This window comes from Vombatus ursinus, unplaced genomic scaffold (genome assembly GCF_900497805.2).
Source record: "Vombatus ursinus unplaced genomic scaffold, bare-nosed wombat genome assembly UNPS02014785.1, whole genome shotgun sequence".
Taxonomy (NCBI): Eukaryota; Metazoa; Chordata; class Mammalia; order Diprotodontia; family Vombatidae; genus Vombatus; species Vombatus ursinus.
The window spans coordinates 9,943,896-9,965,171 of record NW_020954563.1 but is presented as its reverse complement, the minus strand read 5'-3'; the positions used below and the strand labels follow the sequence as shown (position 1 = coordinate 9,965,171).

At 49.4% G+C, this 21,276-nt stretch overlaps 2 protein-coding genes across 5 annotated transcripts in view; one reads left to right on the top strand and one right to left on the bottom strand.

Moving 5' to 3' along the window:
- The window catches only part of MYH7B (myosin heavy chain 7B), a 44,997-nt gene extending 32,532 nt beyond the window's left edge, over positions 1-12,465 (top strand). For 2 of the 3 annotated variants that reach the window (XM_027867139.1, XM_027867138.1), the window contains 17 exons: positions 459-635; positions 802-947; positions 2,807-2,897; positions 3,085-3,474; positions 4,089-4,215; positions 4,326-4,444; positions 4,548-4,744; positions 5,594-5,943; positions 6,218-6,342; positions 6,458-6,573; positions 7,978-8,170; positions 8,448-8,651; positions 9,268-9,393; positions 10,518-10,688; positions 11,464-11,568; positions 11,671-11,766; positions 11,967-12,465. In XM_027867139.1, the coding sequence (XP_027722940.1) occupies positions 459-635; positions 802-947; positions 2,807-2,897; positions 3,085-3,474; positions 4,089-4,215; positions 4,326-4,444; positions 4,548-4,744; positions 5,594-5,943; positions 6,218-6,342; positions 6,458-6,573; positions 7,978-8,170; positions 8,448-8,651; positions 9,268-9,393; positions 10,518-10,688; positions 11,464-11,568; positions 11,671-11,766; positions 11,967-12,164 (2,931 nt within the window). In that variant the 3' untranslated portion in view covers positions 12,165-12,465. The remainder of the gene's footprint in view (positions 1-458; positions 636-801; positions 948-2,806; positions 2,898-3,084; positions 3,475-4,088; positions 4,216-4,325; positions 4,445-4,547; positions 4,745-5,593; positions 5,944-6,217; positions 6,343-6,457; positions 6,574-7,977; positions 8,171-8,447; positions 8,652-9,267; positions 9,394-10,517; positions 10,689-11,463; positions 11,569-11,670; positions 11,767-11,966) is intronic. The other variant, XM_027867140.1, reaches the window with a different exon arrangement.
- A 261-nt stretch (positions 12,466-12,726) lies between these two features.
- The window catches only part of TRPC4AP (transient receptor potential cation channel subfamily C member 4 associated protein), a 71,051-nt gene continuing 62,501 nt past the window's right edge, over positions 12,727-21,276 (bottom strand). For both annotated transcript variants that reach the window (XM_027867142.1, XM_027867143.1), the window contains exons 16-19: positions 20,327-20,435; positions 17,428-17,540; positions 15,169-15,375; positions 12,727-14,452 (exon numbers count right to left, since the gene is read on the bottom strand). In XM_027867142.1, the coding sequence (XP_027722943.1) occupies positions 14,315-14,452; positions 15,169-15,375; positions 17,428-17,540; positions 20,327-20,435 (567 nt within the window). In that variant the 3' untranslated portion in view covers positions 12,727-14,314. The remainder of the gene's footprint in view (positions 14,453-15,168; positions 15,376-17,427; positions 17,541-20,326; positions 20,436-21,276) is intronic.

Here is a 21,276-nt window from a genome sequence, read left to right as displayed (position 1 = left end):
AAGGGACTTGGCACCATAAGAACATAGGACCATAGATCTCCTGGGGGTCTCCCATGGGCTCTGCCTCTCCTGCTGTGCCCTCTCCCTCCCCTTGCACAATCCATTCTCCATAAAACACCAACACATGGAGACCTGGATGGTCAAGGATGATGAAGAAAAGCATGGCATCATGGGAAGAGTATTAACTTGACTTAAAGTCAGAAATTCTGGGTTCAAATCCCAGTCCTGGCCCTTTATTGTTGTGTAATCTTGGGCAAGTGACTTCCCTCTCTCTAGGTCTCAATTTTCTCATCAATAAAATTAGGGGGTTGGACAAGATGACTTCTAAGGTTCCTTCCAGCTCTGACCCAGGACTTAGGGATGAAGACTTAAGATTTAAATGGTGGGAAGGGGAACCGTCTCCCCTCCAGCTCCCGTGTCTTCTTGCACCTGTCATCTCATCACTTCTCCTGGTTCAGGTGAAGACCTTGGTGGAAGAGATGGCTGGGCGGGATGAAACAATCGTCAAGCTGACAAAGGAGAAGAAAGCCCTGCAGGAAGCCCACCAGCAAGGGCTGGATGACTTGCAGACCGAGGAGGACAAGGTCAGCACTCTCAGCAAAGCCAAGGTCAAGCTGGAGCAGCAGGTCGATGATGTAAGTGTGACCTGGCAGGCGCGTGTGGGAGGAGGAAGTGATCTGGGCCTTGGACCGAGCAGGATGAGAGCACTGACCAGGACAGGGATAGGAGAGGATGGGCAGCCCTGGGACCGGGAGAGGAAGGAATGGAGAAAGCCTGTGCTCGTGCCCCCGCCTTCCACAGCTGGAAAGCTCCCTGGAGCAGGAGAAGAAACTGCGCCTGGACGTGGAACGGGCCAAGCGGAAGCTGGAGGGGGACCTGAAGCTCACCCAGGAGTCAGTGGCAGATGGAGAGCGGGACCGGCGGCAGCTGGAGGAGAAGCTCAAAAAGTGGGTAGCGTGTAGTGATGGAGGGGTGGAAGCTGCTGATCTGGGGCATCATTTCCCCTCTCGCTGGGCCTCAGTTTCCTTACCTATAAAATAAAAGGGCTTGGATAAAATGGGCTCTTATATAATGCTCAAGGCAACTGTGGACCAGATAGTTCAGGGCCAGGCCCACTGCAAGGTAGGGATGTTGAAGGTCAGGTCAGGCTCACAAAATATCAGAACCCTCAGGGTTTGTGCCTCCAGCCCCAAACCATGTCACTGATGTGTAAATATCTAAATTTGCACTGGTGACTACTCTGCCTTCTGTAGACTTCAGGACTTAGTGGGTAAGGACTCGGGGCTGGGGAGACAGAGGTGGGAGAAGTAGGACACAGGGAAACATCTTAGATGGGTTTTTGAGTTTATAGGTAGTAAAAAGTATGGACCTTTGGTAATTAATATTTTATAAACCTGGCATCATTAGCAGACGAGAGTTTGGAAACACTATCCTAGCCTCCTACTAAGGGACAAGAGAAGGATCAATCGATCAATCAACAAGACCTTATTAAGCTTCTACTATGTGCCAGGTGCTGGGGTCCTGAGGATATAAGTGCAAAGAATGGAATGATTTCCACTCACAAGGCGGTTACATTTTTATAGAGGAGACAAGTACATATAAAACTGTATTCAGCACAGACAGAAAGCTAATAAACATAAATACATGCAAGGCAATTAAATATAAGGTAGTCAGGGAGAGAGGATGCTAGCAATTGTGGGGATCAGGAAAGTCTTCATGCAGAAGATGGTGCTTGAGCTAGGTCTTAAAGTACTATAGGTAGGTAGGAAGGAAGAAAGGAAGGAAGAAGAGAAGGAAGGAAGGGTTAAAGGGAGGGAGGGAAGGAAGAAAGGAAGAAGAGGAGGGAAGGAAGGAAGGAAGGAAAAATAAACATTAAAAAAAATTTTTTAAACAAGCATTTATTAAGTACCTACTATGTTCTAGGCACTGTACTAAACACTTTACAAACATTTTCTCATCTAATCCTCACAACCACCTTGAGAGGTAAGTGGTATTATTCAAGTATGGGCCAATGATGGACCTTGGGCCTGTCCTTCAAGGGCCAGTTAGCTAAATTCAGAGGCTCATTACCAAAAAGTTGGCCATCAGGTGAGGAATATTGTGGCCATACTCAAGAAACTGGATGGAGGGAGTGCCCCGACTGATAAAATCACAGATCTTTTGAAATATTTCAGTAAATGTGCAAGACTGTAAGCTCCTTGAGGGCAGGGGCTGCTACATTTTTCATCCTTACTTGCCCAGTGCCTAGCATAGTGTCCTGCATATAGATTCAGGGGCCAAATAAGTATAGTGGCAAAAAACTCTGGATTTGGAGCCGGAGGCCTTGGGGTCCATTTCTGGCCCAGCTGCTCACTGCCTGTGTAACCTTCCTTCTCCAACCCTCAGCTTCCTCCTCTATCAAGTGAATAAGCTAGGAAGCTCTAATTCTTTTTTTTTTTTTAGAAGGCTTTAATTCTTATGGTTTCTCTGTGTCAGAACAGAATCCCAAGAAGTCGGGGTTAGAAGGGCCCTCAGGGCCCATCTAGACCAACGCGTACCTGACCAGAAATCCCCTCTACAATCCCTGACAAGCAGTCGTCCAAGTCTCTGTTTGGAGACTTCAGGTGATGACCTCGCCACCTGCCTTGTGGTCCATCCCACTTGTAGACATCTCTGACTGCTAAGAAGCTTTTTCTTTCACTGAGCCAAAATCCACCTCCCTGTCACTTTCATTCATGGCTCCTTGGCCCTGTCTGAGACTGGGCTGCAGGCTGGTTGCCCTTGTCCTCACATCGCATCACCCATAGCCATCTCTCTTCCACTGCAGGAAGGACTTTGAGATGAGTCAGCTAAACTCTCGAATTGAGGATGAACAGGTGCTGGGAGCCCAGATGCAGAAGAAGATCAAAGAACTCCAGGTGCCTTTCCCCCCCACCCTCACCCCCTTCCTCCTGCTGGGGTCCAGCTGTCAGCAAGCATGAGGTTGCAGCCTGGCTGACTGGGTTGGGCAGTGCTAAACGCTCCCTTGTGGCCGCCAAGGAGTGGGTGGGCATCCCTTTGGCAGCCCCAGCGTCTTCTCACCTTACCTGGCCCCTCCCCCCTCAGTCCCGTGGAGAGGAGCTGGAGGAAGAGCTGGAGGCAGAGCGGGCAGCCCGGGCTCGGGTGGAGAAGCAGCGGGCAGAGAGTGCCCAGGAGTTGGAGGAGCTGAGCGAGCGACTGGAGGAGGCGGGAGGGGCATCGGCCGGGCAGCGTGAGGGCAGTCGGAAACTGGAGGCAGAGCTAGGTCGGCTGCGGCGGGAGCTGGAGGAAGCCACCCTGAGGCATGAGGCCACCATGGCGGCCCTGCGCAGGCGGCAGGCGGACAGTGCTGCTGAGCTGGGGGAGCACATCGACAGCCTCCAGCGGGCCAGGCAGAAGCTGGAGAAGGAGAAGAGCGAGCTCAGGATGGAGGTGGATGACCTCAGTGCCAATGTGGAGGCCCTGACCCGGGGCAAGGTAGACGCAGGATGCTTGACCCCCATCCCTGACCTGGCCTTCTGACTAAGGGCCCTGACTCTGACCCAACTCAGCCTCCCAAGACAACTTCTGATGACCCTATACCTTATACTGATCTCAACCTACCTCCTCCACATAATAGCTAATATTCATAAAGCACTTACTATGTGCCAGGCATTGTGCTAAGCACTTTACAATTAATATCTCATTTAATCCACACAACAACCCTGGGACATAGGAGCTACTATTATCTCCATTTTACAGATGAGAAAACTGAGGCAAACAGAGGTTATATATGTCTGGGGCAGGATTTGAACTCAGATCTTCCCACCTTTGGAGTCTTGACCTAAGGGCCCATGATCAGGGTGGCCCTTGAATTCCAAACCCTGATCCTTGATCAGGCGGTAGATCCATGACTAATGATAGCTTCCCTTTACCCTATGGCTCTGTCCTCAGGTCCACAAGCTCTAAAGCCTTTGAACCCAACCTCTAATGATGCCTGACTTACCAACCTTTGTTTCCACTCCCCGGGATCCCCACCACCTCGGACCGCCACCACCTCTCTTCTAACTCTTGACCTTCTAATACACTCTGACACCCCTCCCCCAAACCAGACCAACGCGGAGAAGCTGTGCCGCGCGTCCGAGGATCATCTGAGCGAAGCCAAGGTCAAGATTGACGAGCTGCAGAGGCAGCTGGCTGATGTGACTGCCCAGCGCGGGAGGCTGCAGACTGAGAATGGTGAGGTCCATGTGAGCAGGGAGAGAAGGATGCTGGGGTAGGGGAAGGGGGCCAATCCTGGAGCTCCTCTCGCTGACCCCTAGCCCTGTCCTTTTGTACCCCGCCTCCAGGGGAATTGAGCCGCCTGCTGGAGGAAAAGGAGTCCCTGATCAGTCAGCTGAGCCGCGGGAAGATATCGGTGACCCAGAGCCTGGAGGAGCTGAGGCGGCAGCTGGAGGAGGAAACCAAGGTCCCGGGGACCAAGAGGCTTGGGGAGGATGGACCTGGGCAGGTAGGAAAGGGAAGGGCTGCCTGGCTGCTGACAGCCTTCCTTCTGTGTCCTCTCCACACAGGCAAAGAGTGCACTGGCCCACACCGTCCAGGCGTCTCGTCACGACTGTGAGCTCCTGAGGGAGCAGCATGAGGAAGAGGCCGAGGCCCAGGCGGAGCTGCAGCGGCTCCTGTCCAAGGCCAACGCCGAGGTTGCCCAGTGGAGGAGCAAGTATGAGGCTGATGCCATCCAGAGGACGGAGGAGCTGGAGGAGGCCAAGTAAGGAGGCCCAGGCCAGGCCCCGCTGCCTGCCCACCTGCAGGGTCTGAGACCCCCATCCAGGACCCCATCGCTACCATGCTCCAGAACCCTTGTCCTGTGACCTGCCCTCCATGTTTCTGTTCCTGTGAACCCTTGGCCAGGAACTAGTGGCATGCTCTGACCCATATGTGATTACTCCACTCCTCTCCCCTAGCTGGCCCAATGGATAGAGTGCTGGGCCTAGAGTGGGGAAGACATGAGTTCAAATACAACCTCAGACACTAGCTGTGTGACTCTGAGCAAGTCCTTTGTTTGCCTCAGTTTCCTCATCTGTAAAATGGGAGTGATAGCATCTACCTCCAGGGGCTATTGTGGGGATCCAATGAGATAATATTTGTCAAAAGTGCTGAGCACAGTGCCTGGCACATGGTAGGCGCTATATAAATGCTTATTCCCTTATTCCCCCTTGGCCTAATGTGATCCCATCTCTGACCCCTTAACCTCATGTCCATGTGATCAGTGGAAAGAATAATGACTGAAGTCAGAGTAATGGAGTTCAAATCTGAAGTCGCTTTCAGCTCTGGGTCTGTGATTTTACAATCACTTCTATATCTAGGACCCTGTGACCACCATGTTCCTGCCCTTTGACCTTCTCAACCCTTGGCCATGCTTCTGCCCTGTGACCCCATGTTCCTGACCCTTTGACCTTCTGAACCCTTGGCCATGATGCAGCCCCAGGACCCCATGTTCCTGACCCTTTGACCTTCTGAACCCTTGGTCACGATCCTGTCCCATGACCCCGTGTTCCTGACCCTTTGACTTCGAGAACCCTTGGCCATGATCCTGTGACTCTCCCTGCGACCTCAGGAAGAAGCTGGCGGCCCGGCTTCAGGAGGCAGAGGAGGTCGCAGAGGCAGCTCATGCGCGGTGCTCATCCCTGGAGAAGGCGAAGCTCCGGCTGCAGACCGAGGTGGATGACGTGAGCCTGGAACTGGAGCGGTCCACCTCAGCCGCAGCCGCCCTGGACAAGAAGCAGCGCCTCCTGGAACGGGCCCTGGAGGAGCGGAGGCGCCAGGAGGAGGAGACTCAGCGCGAGCTAGAGGCCGCGCAGAGGGAGGCTCGCAGCCTGGGCTCAGAGCTCTTCAGGCTCAGGCACAGCCACGAGGAGGTGCTCGAGGCCCTAGAGACCCTCAAGAGGGAGAATAAGCACCTCCAGGGTATGAACCTCTGCCCACCAACGCTGGGGGCAGCATCTCATTCTGGGCCTTGGGGGCTTCCAGAGTCAGGGCTAACATGGGGTCCCTTAAGATCACAGAGATCACTGGTGTCAAAGATCATTCCAGGTCCTGGGATCTTTTGGAGGGTTGGGGTCATCCTGACATCTGAAGGTCATTCTGGCATCTAAAGCAGTCACGCTGGGGTTGGGCGGGGGTCATTCCATGTTAGGGGCATCCCCTGAGATCTGGTCTCACACTTTCCCACCCCCCACAGAAGAAATCAGTGACCTCACTGACCAGATCAGCCTGAGTGGGAAGAATTTACAGGAGCTGGAGAAAGTGAAGAAGGCACTGGAGGGAGAAAAGAGTGAGCTCCAGGCCGCCCTGGAGGAAGCTGAGGTCAGACATTCCTCTCACTCATCTCCAGATGCTGACTCTCCCAAACTAACCTCCTCACACTGACCGCCAGAACGCTGACCATGCTGCCCCCTGACCCCCTGTCACTGACTTTCAGGGGGCTTTGGAGCTGGAGGAGACAAAGACTCTGCGAAGCCAGCTGGAACTGTCCCAGGTGAAGGCGGACATGGACCGGAAACTGGCGGAGAAGAACGAGGAGAGTGAGAACCTTAGGTGGGAAGGCCAGAGGCGGCCACATTCAGCCCATGCGCCCCCCGACAGTGAGCGAGCCCCTCATTGACTCCAGGCCCATCACCCTTAGAAAGCAGATCCTGGGTCTGGGCCTCTCCTGGGGAGGTAGAAAACTCTGACTGAAGTCCTTTGTACCCCTAAACCTCCATACATACATTAAGGGGTGAGTGTGTGTGTGTGTGTGAGAGAGAGAGAGAAACAGAGACAGTGAGATAGAGACAGAGAAGAGAGACAGTGTGTTTGTGTATGTGTGTGTATGAGAAAGAGGGAGAGAGACACACAGAGAGGCAGAGCCAGAGCATACATGTGTATGTGTGTGTGAGGGAGACAGACAGAGAGATGGAGAAGCAGAGAGACAAAGACAAAGAATGACCTGAGGCTGGTGTGATTGTAACAAGAATCTGAAATAGTTGGCCAGTCAAGAAACATTTTTATTACGGGGGATCAGGGAGAGAATTCCAGGAATGAGGGACACCAGTGAAAATGCCCAGAATCTGGAGCTGCAGTGTTTTGTGCAAAGAAGAGGGAGGCCAATGTCACTAGACCACAGAGTACAGGAGATGGGGATGAAGGGAATAAGGTGTAAAAAGACTGAGGCAGGAGGGCAGGGAAGAGGTTGTGAAGCACCAGGTGACCTAGATGGATGGAATGAACTTTAGAGAAGAAGCTGCTGGGCAATGGTGGCAAAGGAATGGTCTGGAAGTGGCAATGAGGACCCAGGAGCGGGCTGCCTCCTCCTCCTCCTCCTCCTCCCCCCTCCTGCTGCTGCTGCTGTGTTGAGGGGCACGAGAGAAGGGACAATCAGCACCGGAAGAGGGCGACCAGGATGCAGCATCTTCCAGAGGGAGCCAAGCTTCCAAAAGATTTCTCTAGGCCAGAGGGGTTTCACAGAGAGAGGGACTACCTTCCTGGCTACCAGAGTATTTTTATTGGATGATTAAACTCTAGCACAATTGTAGCATCTCCGAGATGGAAGGAACCTCCAAGGGAGGAGGAGGAGGAGGAGGAGGCAGCTCGCTCCTGGGTCCTCATCGCCACTTCTAGACCATCCCTTTGCCACCATCGCCCAGCAGCCTCTAACGGAGGAGACCTAACGGAGCCCAAGTCATCCCTACAACACCCCAGACTGGTGGCCATCTGGCCTTTTTTGAAATACTTCCGTGATGGGGAGCTCACTCCAGGCAGCTCCTTCCATGTGGACACAGCTCCTAATTGAATGGAAGTAGTGGTCAGTGGCAGGAAGAAGGGACCAGAAGGACTAGGAGCTGGCACCTAAGGGGACAGGAGTTAGCGAGTAGTAGAGGAGACTCTGGGGTTATGAGACCCTGGCAGTCATCTAGGCAGGAGGCCCTTGGCACTGACCCTACCCTGCCACCCTCTCCCCAGACGGAATCACCAGCGCACAGTGGAGTCACTGCAGGCTTCACTGGATGCCGAAGGCCGGGCGCGGAATGAGGCGCTGAGGCTTAAAAAGAAGATGGAGGGGGACTTGAATGAGCTCGAGCTGCAGCTGGGTCATGCCACCCGCCAGGCCAGTGAGGCCCACGCAGCTACTCGTCTGCTGCAAGGCCAGCTCAAGGTGAGACTGTGGCTGAGGTAGGAGGGGAAGCAATGGGGAGACATCCGAAAGCTAAGGGCACACCAGGGACCTGAAGTGTGGCAGGGGGATTGGGGGCAGGACAGAGGCTTTGGGGCAAAGCTAGAGAGCCACAGGGGAATTCAGGGAGCAGTGGGGTATACAAGGAGCTGTGGGCAGCTCTAGAGAGGCAAACCCAAGCATTCGGAAGCATGGGTTTAGACTGGGGCTGGATGAGGCGGTCTCTGCCTCACCACTCTTCCCTTCCCCTCCTCTCCAGGATGCCCAGGTGGCCCAGGATGAGGCACAGCGTGTGGCTGGGGAGCTGCGGGAACAGGCCCAGGCCTTGGAACGAAGGAATGGGCTGCTGCTGGCAGAGCTGGAGGAGCTCCGGGCAGTACTGGAGCAAGGGGAGAGGGCCCGGAGACTTGCTGAGCAAGAGCTGCTTGAGGCCACTGAGAGGATCAACTTGCTGCACTCACAGGTGAGGCAGGACAGCAACCAAGCCTCACACAGGCCTGTGTACACAGTAGGTGCTCAACAAATATTTGCACAAATAATTACTACTATAATTTCTATACTTATCAATATACTATCATTTCTATGTTTACTAATGTATTGTAATTTATATATTTGTATGTATGTTTAAAATAAATATGCTGAATTAACATGAGATACAGGACATAGCAGGCTTTGGTCCCAAAATGGGACATGCCAGACACTGGGCACAGGAACACAGAACCTGGAAACACAAGTGCCCCTGAGATCTTCAAGACCCCCTCCTTCCGAGGCCCCATGAGTCCTTTCTGCTGAGGGCCTGCCTGGGGCACTTAGCAAGGGTTCTTCTCCTATGAACTTTCTGTTTTTTCAAAATATTTTGATAACTTGTACTTCAATGTAACTGGTTTCCTTTGTAATCCTATGTATTTTATTTTATGCATTTATAAACATCACTCTAAGAAGAGATCCATAAGCTTCACCAGCCTGTCAAAGGGCTCCATGACACAAAAGATTAAGAACCCCTGCCTTAGGGGGGACCCAACCTAGATCTGACTCTCTCTCTCTCTCTCCCCCCCCCACCTCGACTCTCATGCTCCCAGAACACAGGCCTTGTCAGCCAGAAGAAGAAATTAGAGGCTGATGTGTCACAACTGAGTGGTGAAGTGGAAGAGGCTATGCAGGAAAGCCGTGAGGCTGAGGAGAAGGCAAAGAAAGCCATCACTGATGTGAGGGTCCAGAGGCTGGGCTGGGCAGGGGTGGGACCAGTCCTGGGGAGGAGAACTAGCCTGGTCCATCTCAAAGCTGGAAGAATTGGGCTGGGACTAGAACAGGAGAGCTTCAGGACAGAAGGAAGGACTTCCCAGCAGGATGATGACAGCATCATAACCTCTGAGGTAGAAAGGATCCCCACATTTAACTCATGAGGAAAATGAGGTCTGGAGAGGCTGAAGTGATGCCCAAGGTCACATTGCTACTAAGTGATGAAGCCAGAATCTGAACCCAGGTCTTCTGAGTTCAAATCAGAATCAGTCTCTAGAGTTACAGGGTAGGTTAGAGAGCTAGCTCATCACCCCCCCCCCCTTTTTTTTTTGGTGAGGGCAATTGGGGTTAAGTGACTTGCCCAGAGTCACACAGCTAGTGACTGTTACATGTCTGAGACCAGATTTGAACTCAGGTCCTCCTGACTCCAGGGCCGGTGCTCTCTCCACTGCCACCTAGCTGCCCTCTCAATCCCCTCTTTCAGCAGAGGAAGAAACTGAGGCCTTGAAAAGTTAAGTCACTCAAGGTCAAGGTCATAGTGACAGAACCAGAATTGAAACCCAGACTTTCTGATTAAATCCAATTATCTTGATACCATGTTGCCTCTATCCAAGAGGGAGGTGGGGAGGTCTCAGTAAGGGGGATAGAATGACCCTCAGAAGGGGGCAGGGACAGTCAGTCAATAAACATTTATTAAGTGCCTGCCACATACCAGGCACTGTGCTGATCTCTGGAGATACAAAGGCAAAAGGCAGTCCCTGCCCTCAAGGAGCTCACAGTCTAATGGGGGAGACACATGCAAACCGCCTACGTACAAACAAGCTATGTACAGTTTAAATTGGGAGAAAAGCAACAGAGGGAAAGGATTAGCGTAAGGAGGGGATGGGGAAAGGCTTCCTGAGGAAGGTGGGATTTTGGCTGGGAAGAAGGCCAGGAGGCAGAGACGAAGAATATTCCAGGTATAGGGGACAGCCCATGAGAAGGCCAGCCTGTAGATGGAGTGTTTCATGCCCATGTCACTGGATTGCAGAGTATGTGAGGGTGAGGAAGACTAGGACTGTGACTTGTCTGCGCCCTCTGCCCCCTCCAGGCAGCTATGATGGCCGAGGAGCTGAAGAAGGAACAGGACACCAGTGCCCACTTGGAGCGCATGAAGAAGACACTGGAGCAGACAGTGAGGGAGCTGCAGGTTCGGCTGGATGAGGCCGAGCAGGTGGCCCTCAGGGGTGGCAAGAAGCAGGTGCAGAAGTTGGAAGCAAAGGTCAGTCCCTCCCTGACGCGTCTCCATCCTGCAGAACTTCTGAGACATCGCCTCTGCTCCCTGCCCCCTGCCTCCCAGTGCTTTCAGTCTTGATCTGATTCAGCCAGTCATCTCCCTAGATTCTCCTGGCCTTGCTAGGAGGCTCCTGTCTATCTCCTCGGCACTTTCCAGTGCACAGAATCAAAACTCAGCACACCTTGTGGCAGGAATCTCCTGTCCCCTCCCCGCCTCGCCCAGGATCGCTGCTAGGCACTGGAGGGCTCACTAAACTGACATTACCCATGCTATCAACCGCTGGAAGCAGGAAAGGGTGTTTCATCAGCCAGCATCGAGGGGCTTGGGCTAAGCACCCCCAGGGATGAGCAGGTTCTCCCCTCTCCTAGGTGATCCCTTAAGCATCCCACTGCTCCCTGGGGAAACAAAGACATATGGCCCCCTAGATTCTAAAATGCTTCCAAACTCCTCAGGCATTTCCAGACCTCTTCTGGGCATTTCTGACCACTCCCCTATCCCTCTGTATTTTTCCTTGGCCTCAGACCCTAGATCGAGTCTTCACCACCCACCGTCTTGGATTCCTTTTTGGGCTCCTACCCATTAGCCTCCTTGTCCTTTTTTTTTTCATCCCTTCTCTCCTCAGCAATGGTTATTCTCCCCTGGTTCTAGGGAGATCAGAGACCTAGAACTGGGTCCCCTTAGGTCAGTCAGCATTCTTCCCCCTGCACCAATATCCCCAGCTCTCCCATGGCTCTAGCCTCATCTACCCACTGTTCGGCAGGTACGGGAACTGGAGCTGGAGCTGGATGGAGAACAGAAGAAGAATGTGGAGGCCCAGAAAGGCATTCGAAAACACGAGCGCCGAGTGAAGGAGCTCACTTATCAGGTCGGTGGGACTAGGGCTAGGGATTTCAGAGCTGGATGGTGTCTCTTGGGCTGCTAGAAGAGTTCACAGCCCTGACTGATCCCCGTTGTCCCTCCTCCTCAGGCTGAGGAAGACAGGAAGAACTTAGCCCGGATGCAGGATCTCATTGAGAAGCTACAGAGTAAAGTCAAGAGCTATAAGCGCCAGTTTGAGGAGGCGGTGAGTGTGTGTGCAAATGCATATGTGGCTGGGTGCCAGGCATTAATTTTCCCCTTTTACAGGAGTGGAAACTGAGGCCAAGAGAAGTGTGGTTTGGCTTAAACACCCACGTACAACTATTTGTGCGTAATCCTACATGGTAGGCACTTAATATAATGCTTGTTAAAGGACTGATCCTACATGTGACTGCTCCTTCCCAGGAGCAACAGGCCAACTCCAACCTGGTGAAGTATCGGAAGGCTCAGCACGAGCTTGACGATGCAGAGGAACGAGCAGACATTGCAGAAACCCAGGTTAACAAGCTTCGGGCTCGCACTCGGGATGCCCTGACCCCTAAGGTAAGGGGCCAGGGAGAGAAGGGTGATAACTTACTCCCCAAAGTGAGAGGTGGAGAATAGAAAGAAGTTCCCCAAGGGGAGGGTCTGGGGGGAAGCAAATTCAGAATTCCTTCTTCTTTGCAGGGCTGTCTGTGGGTAGGAGGGAGGGAAGAAGTAGTCATGGGTGTCGAGTTGAGATGTCTCTACCATTCCTCAGCATAAAGAATGAAGGCACAGAAGCCCCAAAGCCCTCAGGGGCCTGAGACCTGAAGAGGAATGGTTGCTACAACAGCATCATGGACCCCTGTCTCACTGCTTCCTTATCCTATTCATAGTATCTCCAATCCCTTCTAATTTACCAAATAAATACAACTTCCTTAAACCCGGCCTGTTTCATGTGCCTTTTGCTGAGGGAAGGGGGAGGGGAAGGGAGAGGAGGAGGGGAAGGGGGAGGGGGAGGGGGAGGGGGAGGGGGAGAAACCTTTACGGAGCTAAGAGTAATGAAGAACCTGTGAGTTAGACTCAGGCCCCTGGGCAAAAACCACACAAAGGGAGGGAAACTGGGTCTAGAGCACATCTCTAGTCCATCTAGTCTCCCAGACTCTAGCACTGCTCACCCAAACAAAGGTCAGTTCCACACCCCTCACTTAAAATACTTTAATACTCTCCATCTAATAATCAGTTTATTTGCTGTTAATAAATTGGCAATACTGTGGTTCGGTCCTCATCCTGGGGGAGGGGAAGAGCTTTCCCAGGGAGAGCTGATCTGTTTGTGGGGAGGCTGGGGAGAAGTCCCTCAGGGGAAGGACTGAGCCCTGGGGACAGTCAAGGGACACAACTCCATGACATTTGGATTTAAAGAGGACAAACTTCTGTCCTTCCCAGAGCTGCTGGCAGAACTCCTGGGAGCACGGGCTGCTGGACCAAGGCGTTGGGACCAGGCCCTCCCTGGGCAAGTTCCCCTGCTCTGCTGGGGGCAGCCCCCTTGAGTCCAGCATGGGAAGGAAAAGTGACTCAGGCTGTCCGGGGTTTAAGGAGGGAGACATAGGGCAGGTCAGAAGGACAACACATCTTTTCATGAGCAGCCTATGCGTTAAAAGGTGTCAAAACAAAAAAGAAGATGGGGACAGGGATCAAATAAACAAGAAACTGATGGAGATGGACCGGCCCTCATCCCAGGAGCTCGACCTGGGAAGGAAACCCGAGAACTCAGAGTAGGCCTGCTGTTCAAGGGGCTGGACTGGTCCTGGGCTAACCAAGGTGAGAGTCCCACAGGATGGGCTCCAGAGGGGTTAAGGACTCCCTGGACCCCTTTCTCTGTACTCTTCATTAGCACTGGGCCACCTTACCAGAGAATGAGGGACAACACACTTCTAGTCTGAATTCTGGGGAGCTTCCTACTACTTCTGGCCTCTCCCTGGCTCCAGAGAAGGCTAAGCGTCCCAACTGTGGGGTGACCGGTATATCCTCTCCCCCTCTCTCCAGCCCCACTCCCCTTGTATAGAGGACTGTAATGCCAGGGTGGGAGGAGGTACCACAGAAGAGTGCTGAGGAAACATCTGAGATGAAGATTTTAAGTTCCACTCAGCCACAGATGGGGGCAGTGAACAACATCTAAGCAATGGTCTGAGGCTCCTGCCCAGCGCTTTAAGGAAAAGGATTCTCTCGGGGGGAGAAAAACGATGAGAGGCTTGGAGGGAACACCAGATAAAAAGACAGAGACCCTCAAATTCAGTACCAGGTCTCAGAAGCAAGGGGAAGAGAGGAAATGATGAGTCCGCCTACAGCCCCTCCTCAGGGAACATCTGAGTTCATGTATCAGTGACTCAGGCCAGGAGCCTGCAGCACAGGCCTACCCTTAGAAATGGCACCCAAACAGAGGGCCTGGTGATACTGGTCAGGAAAAGCTTCAATTGTGAGGGATTAGGGACAGAGAGGCAGGAAAGAAGGAAAGAGCTCTCGGTGAGCCCTGCCTCCCCCAGGGAGAGAAAACAGCACTGTCTCTTCTGGAGAAAGGTATTTTCTCCTTCAAACCAGAAGTCCCTGAAATGTCCCATCCCAGGAGCAATGGGAGCAGGAGGTGGAGGGGGGGGAGTAGCAACAGGGGGCAGGAGTGAAAGAGGGGGCCCACACGGTCCATGGATCCAAATGGAGAAGTGCACACACACCACACTGTAATCCCTGAATCACCACTGTCTGCAAGATGTCCTCAGAGGCCTGCCCCTGGCAGGTCACTCCTCTGTGAAGTTTCTATCTATGTCCATATAGGGCTCCTCGATATAGCTGACCAGGGCACAGGGTGATGTCCGGTCGGGACTTAGCAGGATGGACACAGTCTCTTTCCAGTAGGTAAAACTAATACAGGAGCTCTATGGAGAAGAGAAGGGAGAAAGGGTTGCAGAGACAGCACCACCACATATTCCATTTCACTGTTACCCCCAACCAAAGCTAGAAAAGGGCCAGCTGGTGCCATTGCTCATAGCTCCTCCCACCAGACCGGCTTCATCCTCCAGTTAGGACTGAGGCTTTGCTGAAGGGGCGAGGAAGATGAACCTTCTGTGTCTAGGCTACTTGGTACACAGAAATTGGACATCTTAGTCCACACCATCCTCAGGAAGAGATGAAGAGCCTCCATGAGGCTCTAAGATTGTGGGAGAATTTCAGAATGAGGGCAACCAACTAGACTTCTCCAATATTTAGCACAGGTAGGGGGGAGAGAGTAGGGAACAATGACACACAAAAAAGTTACGAACTCCTCTAGTGGCTTTGGTTTCCTTGATATGAAGGGGCCTATAGTGGAGGCCTGGCTTAGGTTTCCCCCTCCTTGTTTTATACAATCTGTTTCTAGGCAGTATGGCATTGCCTGCCCATTTTATAACATTCAAAATAATGAGGCTAGAATTGACCCTTCTCAAAGAACTAGGCAGGAGGAATGGACACTCAAGGCTGGATTCCTTCTCATCCCCTCCCTGTTACCCCCCAGCAGCACTGGGCCCAAGGGGTAAGCTCCATTCACAGCCTCCTCCCTCCTATCCCCAAATGTGGGAATATCTGCCCACCCCCCTGGGCTCCCACACATTCCTACATTCTCTAAGCAGGTGCTGTCCTTATCCTTATGGAGGTAATGCTGCTGCCAGAAGCGCAGGAGGCTGTGGAAGTTGTTGAGGATGAAGCCAGGGTATTTCTCATCATATTCCATCTTCTGGAGGGCATTCAGGTACCCAGGCAGTTTGTCTTTCCTCCGAGCAAGCATCAGGATCACGAGACTGGTGTTCAGGCAGCTGACGTTCTCCTGAAATGCCCCAGCCCCACCCCACCCCAAGCCAGTGAGCTCAGAGCCAGGACAGCTGATCTGGAGCCCAGACAGGGTGAAGGGACCACTGCCAGGTGGAAAGGTGGAATGGACTCAATTTTATGGGGCCAACACACTGAGAATACGCAGGAAAGGAGCCCTAGGGTCTTTAGCTCTGACCTGAGGTGGGGAGATGGAAGGGGTCACCCAAGTCAGAGGCCTAGTTAGGGGCCTCCCATTTCTTCCCATAAAATTGGGCTCTAGACAGGAGGTTTGGAAGTCTAGGGTTCTAGGAGGTGAAGCTATTCAGTCTTGTGAAGAGAAGACTCAGGAACACAGCCACTTGTATATCTGGAGGGCTGATATAGGAAACATAACTAAGAGCAAGGGGTGGAACTTGTGAAAGCAAATTTCAGCTGAACACGAAGGAAAAAAGCTCCTAACAATCCAAGCTGCCCAAAGTGGGCTCTTAATCACTGGAGATCATCAAGTAATGACTGGACGCTCTAAGGTGATCCCTGTTTAGTTAAAGGCTAGACTAGATGACCCATTAGTTCCCCTCTGACTCTGTGATCTTAAAGCAGAATAGATGACCACAAAACAATGTTTCCTGCCTTAACTGGCCAGCAGTAATCACAGTCAATCTAGGTCCTGGCAGAAAGGCCTTGTGGATTAGAAATAAAAGGACCTGGATTCCAGTCCTTGGCAGTCCAGTTCTGTCACTTGACAGCTGTGAGCTCAAGGAATATACTATGGATCTCAGTAATGTCATCTCTAAACTGGGGAGACTAATCTCTACCTATCTATGGCAAAGGGTATTTTTACTAACGGGCTATTAGATCCAATGAAGGGAGAAGGGTCGGGTTTGTAAATGCTTCATAAATCCCAAAGCTTTTGTTAGAGTGATTGTTGCTGTTGTCTCTGAATTCACTCTGAGATCTAAAAGCTAGCTCCTAGGACCAGTCCCAGATGTCCAGGGAGGGATCTCTCTCTAACTTTACTGGTCTTCCCCAATAACTCCTGATGTCAGGAAGTTTGTCACATCTCATCTAAGTATCTCACACTGCAGTTCCTGTCCATTTTTTTTTTTATTTTGTTCAGCAGAGATGGAGAATATTTGGGCACCATCCTCTGAACACATCCTTCATAAGTTTAAAAGGCCACTAAGACTTTCAGTTTCCCAGTTTCTTCTAAACTGTTCTATTTTACAACCTTTTGTTTCATCCTCACTCCATACTCCTTGCCTCTCTTCTGAGGCACCTGTCTCAGTATACCACTATATTTCACTGCATAATCATTACCATCACGTAATCGTAGCACCCTGTTTTTGTTTGTTTGTTTAGTTTAAAAATTGGTTTTTAACCTTTTATCATGTAACCATCACATGACATAATTCTGTTCATCACACCACTTAAAAGGTAAACAAAGCAGCAATGTATTTATCAGCAGCATTGCAAGCTGTGAGCCTAGAATTCTCAGCACACGTGCAAACACACGCATTGTCAGTATTCAGTTTTAATGGATATTCGTGAATATTCCATGCATCCTAATCTTGCACCAAAGACAGTTTAGTAATAAATGATTTTTAAGTAATACCGACACCATTTTTTTAAAGTTTCACATAATGGTCACATCCCACTTTTTTGCAAAAAAACTATCATAAAATCTGTGATGATAATGTGGTAAAACACAGTAGCCTGCTGAGAGTTAAGAGGGCTTCAATGGTATTTTTTTCCTATAAAAGTTAAGGGACCTTCCTTTCTGATCAACCCTAGTAGTATTATGCACCTATGTAGGCAAGTTTACAAGGTTTCTCCTCTTGGACCAATAACTGAGGGGTCCTCATTACATCAAAGAAATAAGATTTCCAGTAGACAGAATGTGCTACTGTTGGAAAAAAGAACAGGATTCCCCAAGGAACCCAGAAGGCTATGCACACAGAACAAAAGGAGCATGGCCAAATATACAGGAATCTGAGTTACAGAAGTTGTCATCATGACTTAATACTTGTGCTGGCTATATACTCTTAAGTATCCCATTTTAACATCTTACCTGTGTTAAAGTCTGTACATGAATAATGTTAATGAGACGGAAAAGGAAAGTAGTTCTGTTGGACATCTGGTACATGTAGGATAGCAGGCGGCACTCTGACAAAACGTGTACAACTGTGGGGCAAACAAAAAAGGTCAGTTTGGTTTGCAATGGAAATTAAAAACATGCTGAAGAGGGCAGATTTGGCTAAGAGCCCTCATCTGCCAGTGGGCCCTGGCTCAGGTCAAACAAAACAACTTACTAAGTTTCAACCTTCGTTCCCTGAGAGTCCAATTTGTCTTCTTACGGTAATGATCACAGGACACCGCACAGAGTAGGTATTCAAAAAGTGGCTGGCACCTAGATGAACTGTAACTTCTTTGCTCTTACCTCTATGACATTCCTCTGGAGTATCCTCCCCTTCTAAAAATCCACATCCCTCTTCCTGTAAACTAGTGCCTTGGAGTTCATCTCTCTCTAGTCATGACTATTCTATGTGGAAAGGCCTCCTCTTTCAAATATTCCCGGTAGTGGAGAAACAATATTGCAAATAGGAACTGAAGGGAGTAATTAGGATATCCTTTGTCCTACTTCAATTCTGGTGACAGCGATTGCATGATGTAAGCTAAGAGTCCTTTGGGCTCATATGTGAACTGCTACAGAGTAGGCACTAATTCATTTATGTGACCCTGGGCAAGTTCACTCCAACCTCAGTATCTTATGTACTTATAAAGACAGGTATACAAGACTGACTTCAGTTTCCTCCTCTGTGAAAGGAGTGAGGTGATTTCATTGCCTACAAGGACTACAACTAGGGGTGTGGAATGCTGCATATATTGTCACATACAGTTGCTGTGTTGGTTAGTTTTGGTTTTGCTGAAATGCCTTTTTTTTTTCTTTCTTGCAAGAGAGAGTTTACTGAATAGGGAAGGAAAATGAAGGTGACATAAAAACAAAACATATTAATAAAAATATTTTAAACAATAAAGATAAAACAAAAGAGAAGGGTGAACGAGATGGTTTCCAAGGTTTCCTCTAGCTCTGACATGGTCGGTGAGCAGCAAATCTCTAAAGAAGGAGCTAGGCAGCCACTGGCAGCTTATACAGGAATCTCTGCCCATTTTTTAGAGCTAATTTCTTGGAAAACAAGCAGAACAGATGCAAGATATTTCCACATGAGGATGATATGTGGAAAATGGGAGAATTAAATACATTAGCAACAGCAGAAATTAAATGAGTCCAGACCAAAAATATACATAGGAAATTACAAATGGTGATAACGTAAATGAATGAATTTTTTGAGTTTATTAAGAATCACAGAATATTTGAACTGGGATGGACCTTGGGTATCATTTAGTCAAACTGTCACATTTAACAGAGGTGCCTGAGACTCAGAGAGGGAGACCTGCCCAAAGTCACATGCTAAGTCAATGACAGAGCCAGCCCTAGAATTCAGGTCTCTGGCCTCCCAGGACAAGGCTCCTTCCAAGACTAGAACTCAGTGATGGACGGACCTCAAGCACTAATTTTTTTCCATTAAAACTTATGACTCACTGGTTATCAGTCCATGTCTTAACACTTACGCTATCTACACTCTTGTGAATACAGCACATTATTTAATATCATGGCTGGCCTTGCTAGCCAAACCCACATTGTCTTCTGAAAGGGAGGACAACTCTGTATAACTGTAAGTTCCTCAAGGGTAAGAATTACATTTTATATCTTATATTCTTTAAAAATGCTTAGCGTATCCTGTATAGGATTCTACAGTGACTGGTCAATAAATTCTGACCAACGCAGGAGGAATATTTGCCAGCCGAGCATAGAGAGATCATCAAATCTAGTTATCAGGGGGCAGCTAGTTGGCACAGTGGATAGAATTACAGCCTTGGAGTCAGGAGGACCTGAATTCAAATCCGGCCTCAGACACTTGACACTTGTGACCCTGAGCAAGTCACTTAAACCCAACTGCCTCACCAAGAACAACAACAACAACAACAACAAAAAATCTAGCTATCTTAAGTTTTCAGTTACTCCTATTCTGCTCATGTAAGTAGTATGTGACAATATAGATAAGATCAGATGTTGGCTACTGCCTCAAAGAAAAAAAAATCAGAAAATTCAAGGCTTAGGGTTCTGTCCACTGATGTATTATAAAGGCTAAACAAATGTTAGGTGGAGACTTGGTATATTTATGATAGTTGCCATTCCAGAAAAGTATGAGTCTGAATCCATTCTATGACATATAAAACTTTAAGGAATGCAATATTTTCATTAACTCATTGACTAAAATTACCTTAAGTACAGCAGAAATGTGTGATCCAGCTACGCCCCAATGATCAGTCCTGATATAGTAGTCTAATTTATTGATCTATCATTTTTTTTTCTTTCCCTGTACTAAACAGTTATAGTTAATGGATGACCTGGGACAAGTCCCTTCCCTTCTCTGGGCCTCAGTTTTCTCACCTGTCAAATAAGGAGGGTGGACTAGATAATGCATAAGTACCCTCCTGGTTCTAATATTTCCCAGTTCTATTACAAGACATTAGTTGATACTGGGCTACTCAAGTTAAACAAACAAATATCAATGGTGGTTTGCATCACACAGTAGGGATGAGAGAAAAAAATACCACAATTTCAACAGTGCCAGGAGAACTAACACTATATTCTCTACCACAGGCCAATCACTAAAAGGCTTAGAAAAGTAGATGAGTAATTTTTTTTTAATTTGACTACCCCCTTGTGTTAAGTTGCAGTAATGCAAACAGTTTTGAATTGCATAGAAGGCAAAAATTAGAAGGAAAATTCAACCACTCTCCATCTACTGCTGTCAATAAGGAGGAAGGATAAAAACAGCTTCACCTTCACTGTTTTCTAACGAATGCACTTTGCTCCCTGAGGGGCCACCTTTTTCCTTTACCTTTCATGTCCGACTGGTTTTCAAATCGGTCAAGAGAGAGTGTGATACAGCGCACCAGCATGTTGGAGTCCACCAATGAACTATTGATCTGGCTCAGGAAAACCTGAAACTAGAGCAGAGATCTCACTGAAACACACTGCGGGTAGTGGAAAGCATTCTGCGTGACTACACCTGGGAGGCTTAACAAATATAGGGCTGTGGGCTCCTGTCACCCTTATTGTCTATTCAGCTACTGAGACCCTAATATGTGGTTTCTTTTAATTGCTTTAATTACCAGTGGCTATTTCTGAATAGTCAACAGGAGATCTCATGTGGAAATCCCTAACTGGTCAATCCCAAATTGTGGGCAAATTGACAAGGGGATGCACCTGTTGGGTCCATAGGCCAACCATCTATGGGACCTAAACTTTAGATCCCCTAACCCTCAAACCACTTGTGTGAAGTTTCTGATCTACTTTTACAAGTACTCCAATGCCTTCAGTCAGAGATTCTTTATGGTGGGCTTTGGAGCCCACCTTTCTAAAGGAGTCTGACTCTTAAGGGCCACTGTTTTAAATGGGTCTTGTTTGTAATACATCCCCCTATACTTAATAAAATATTTCTAAGAGATAACATCTGACACTCTACCTAACCAATAATACCTCCCACTACCCCACATTGCTCCAAACAGGCTGGTCCAGATGCAGTCTCCATCATATGCTACCTTTGCAAACACTTTTTCTTCCATATGAGACCCTTTTTCTATTTGAATTCTACCCATTCTTCAAAGTCTAGATCATATGTTACCTCCAGCATGTGGCTTTCCCTAAAGGCCCCAGCCCACATCCATCTTTCCCATTTCTTTCAACACTTAATAGCACTTATCATGTGAACCTCACAATCAAATGTAATTCTATACTCTCTCAATGATTTTTTTTGGTTTATTTCACATGTTTTGTCTACCAAACAAG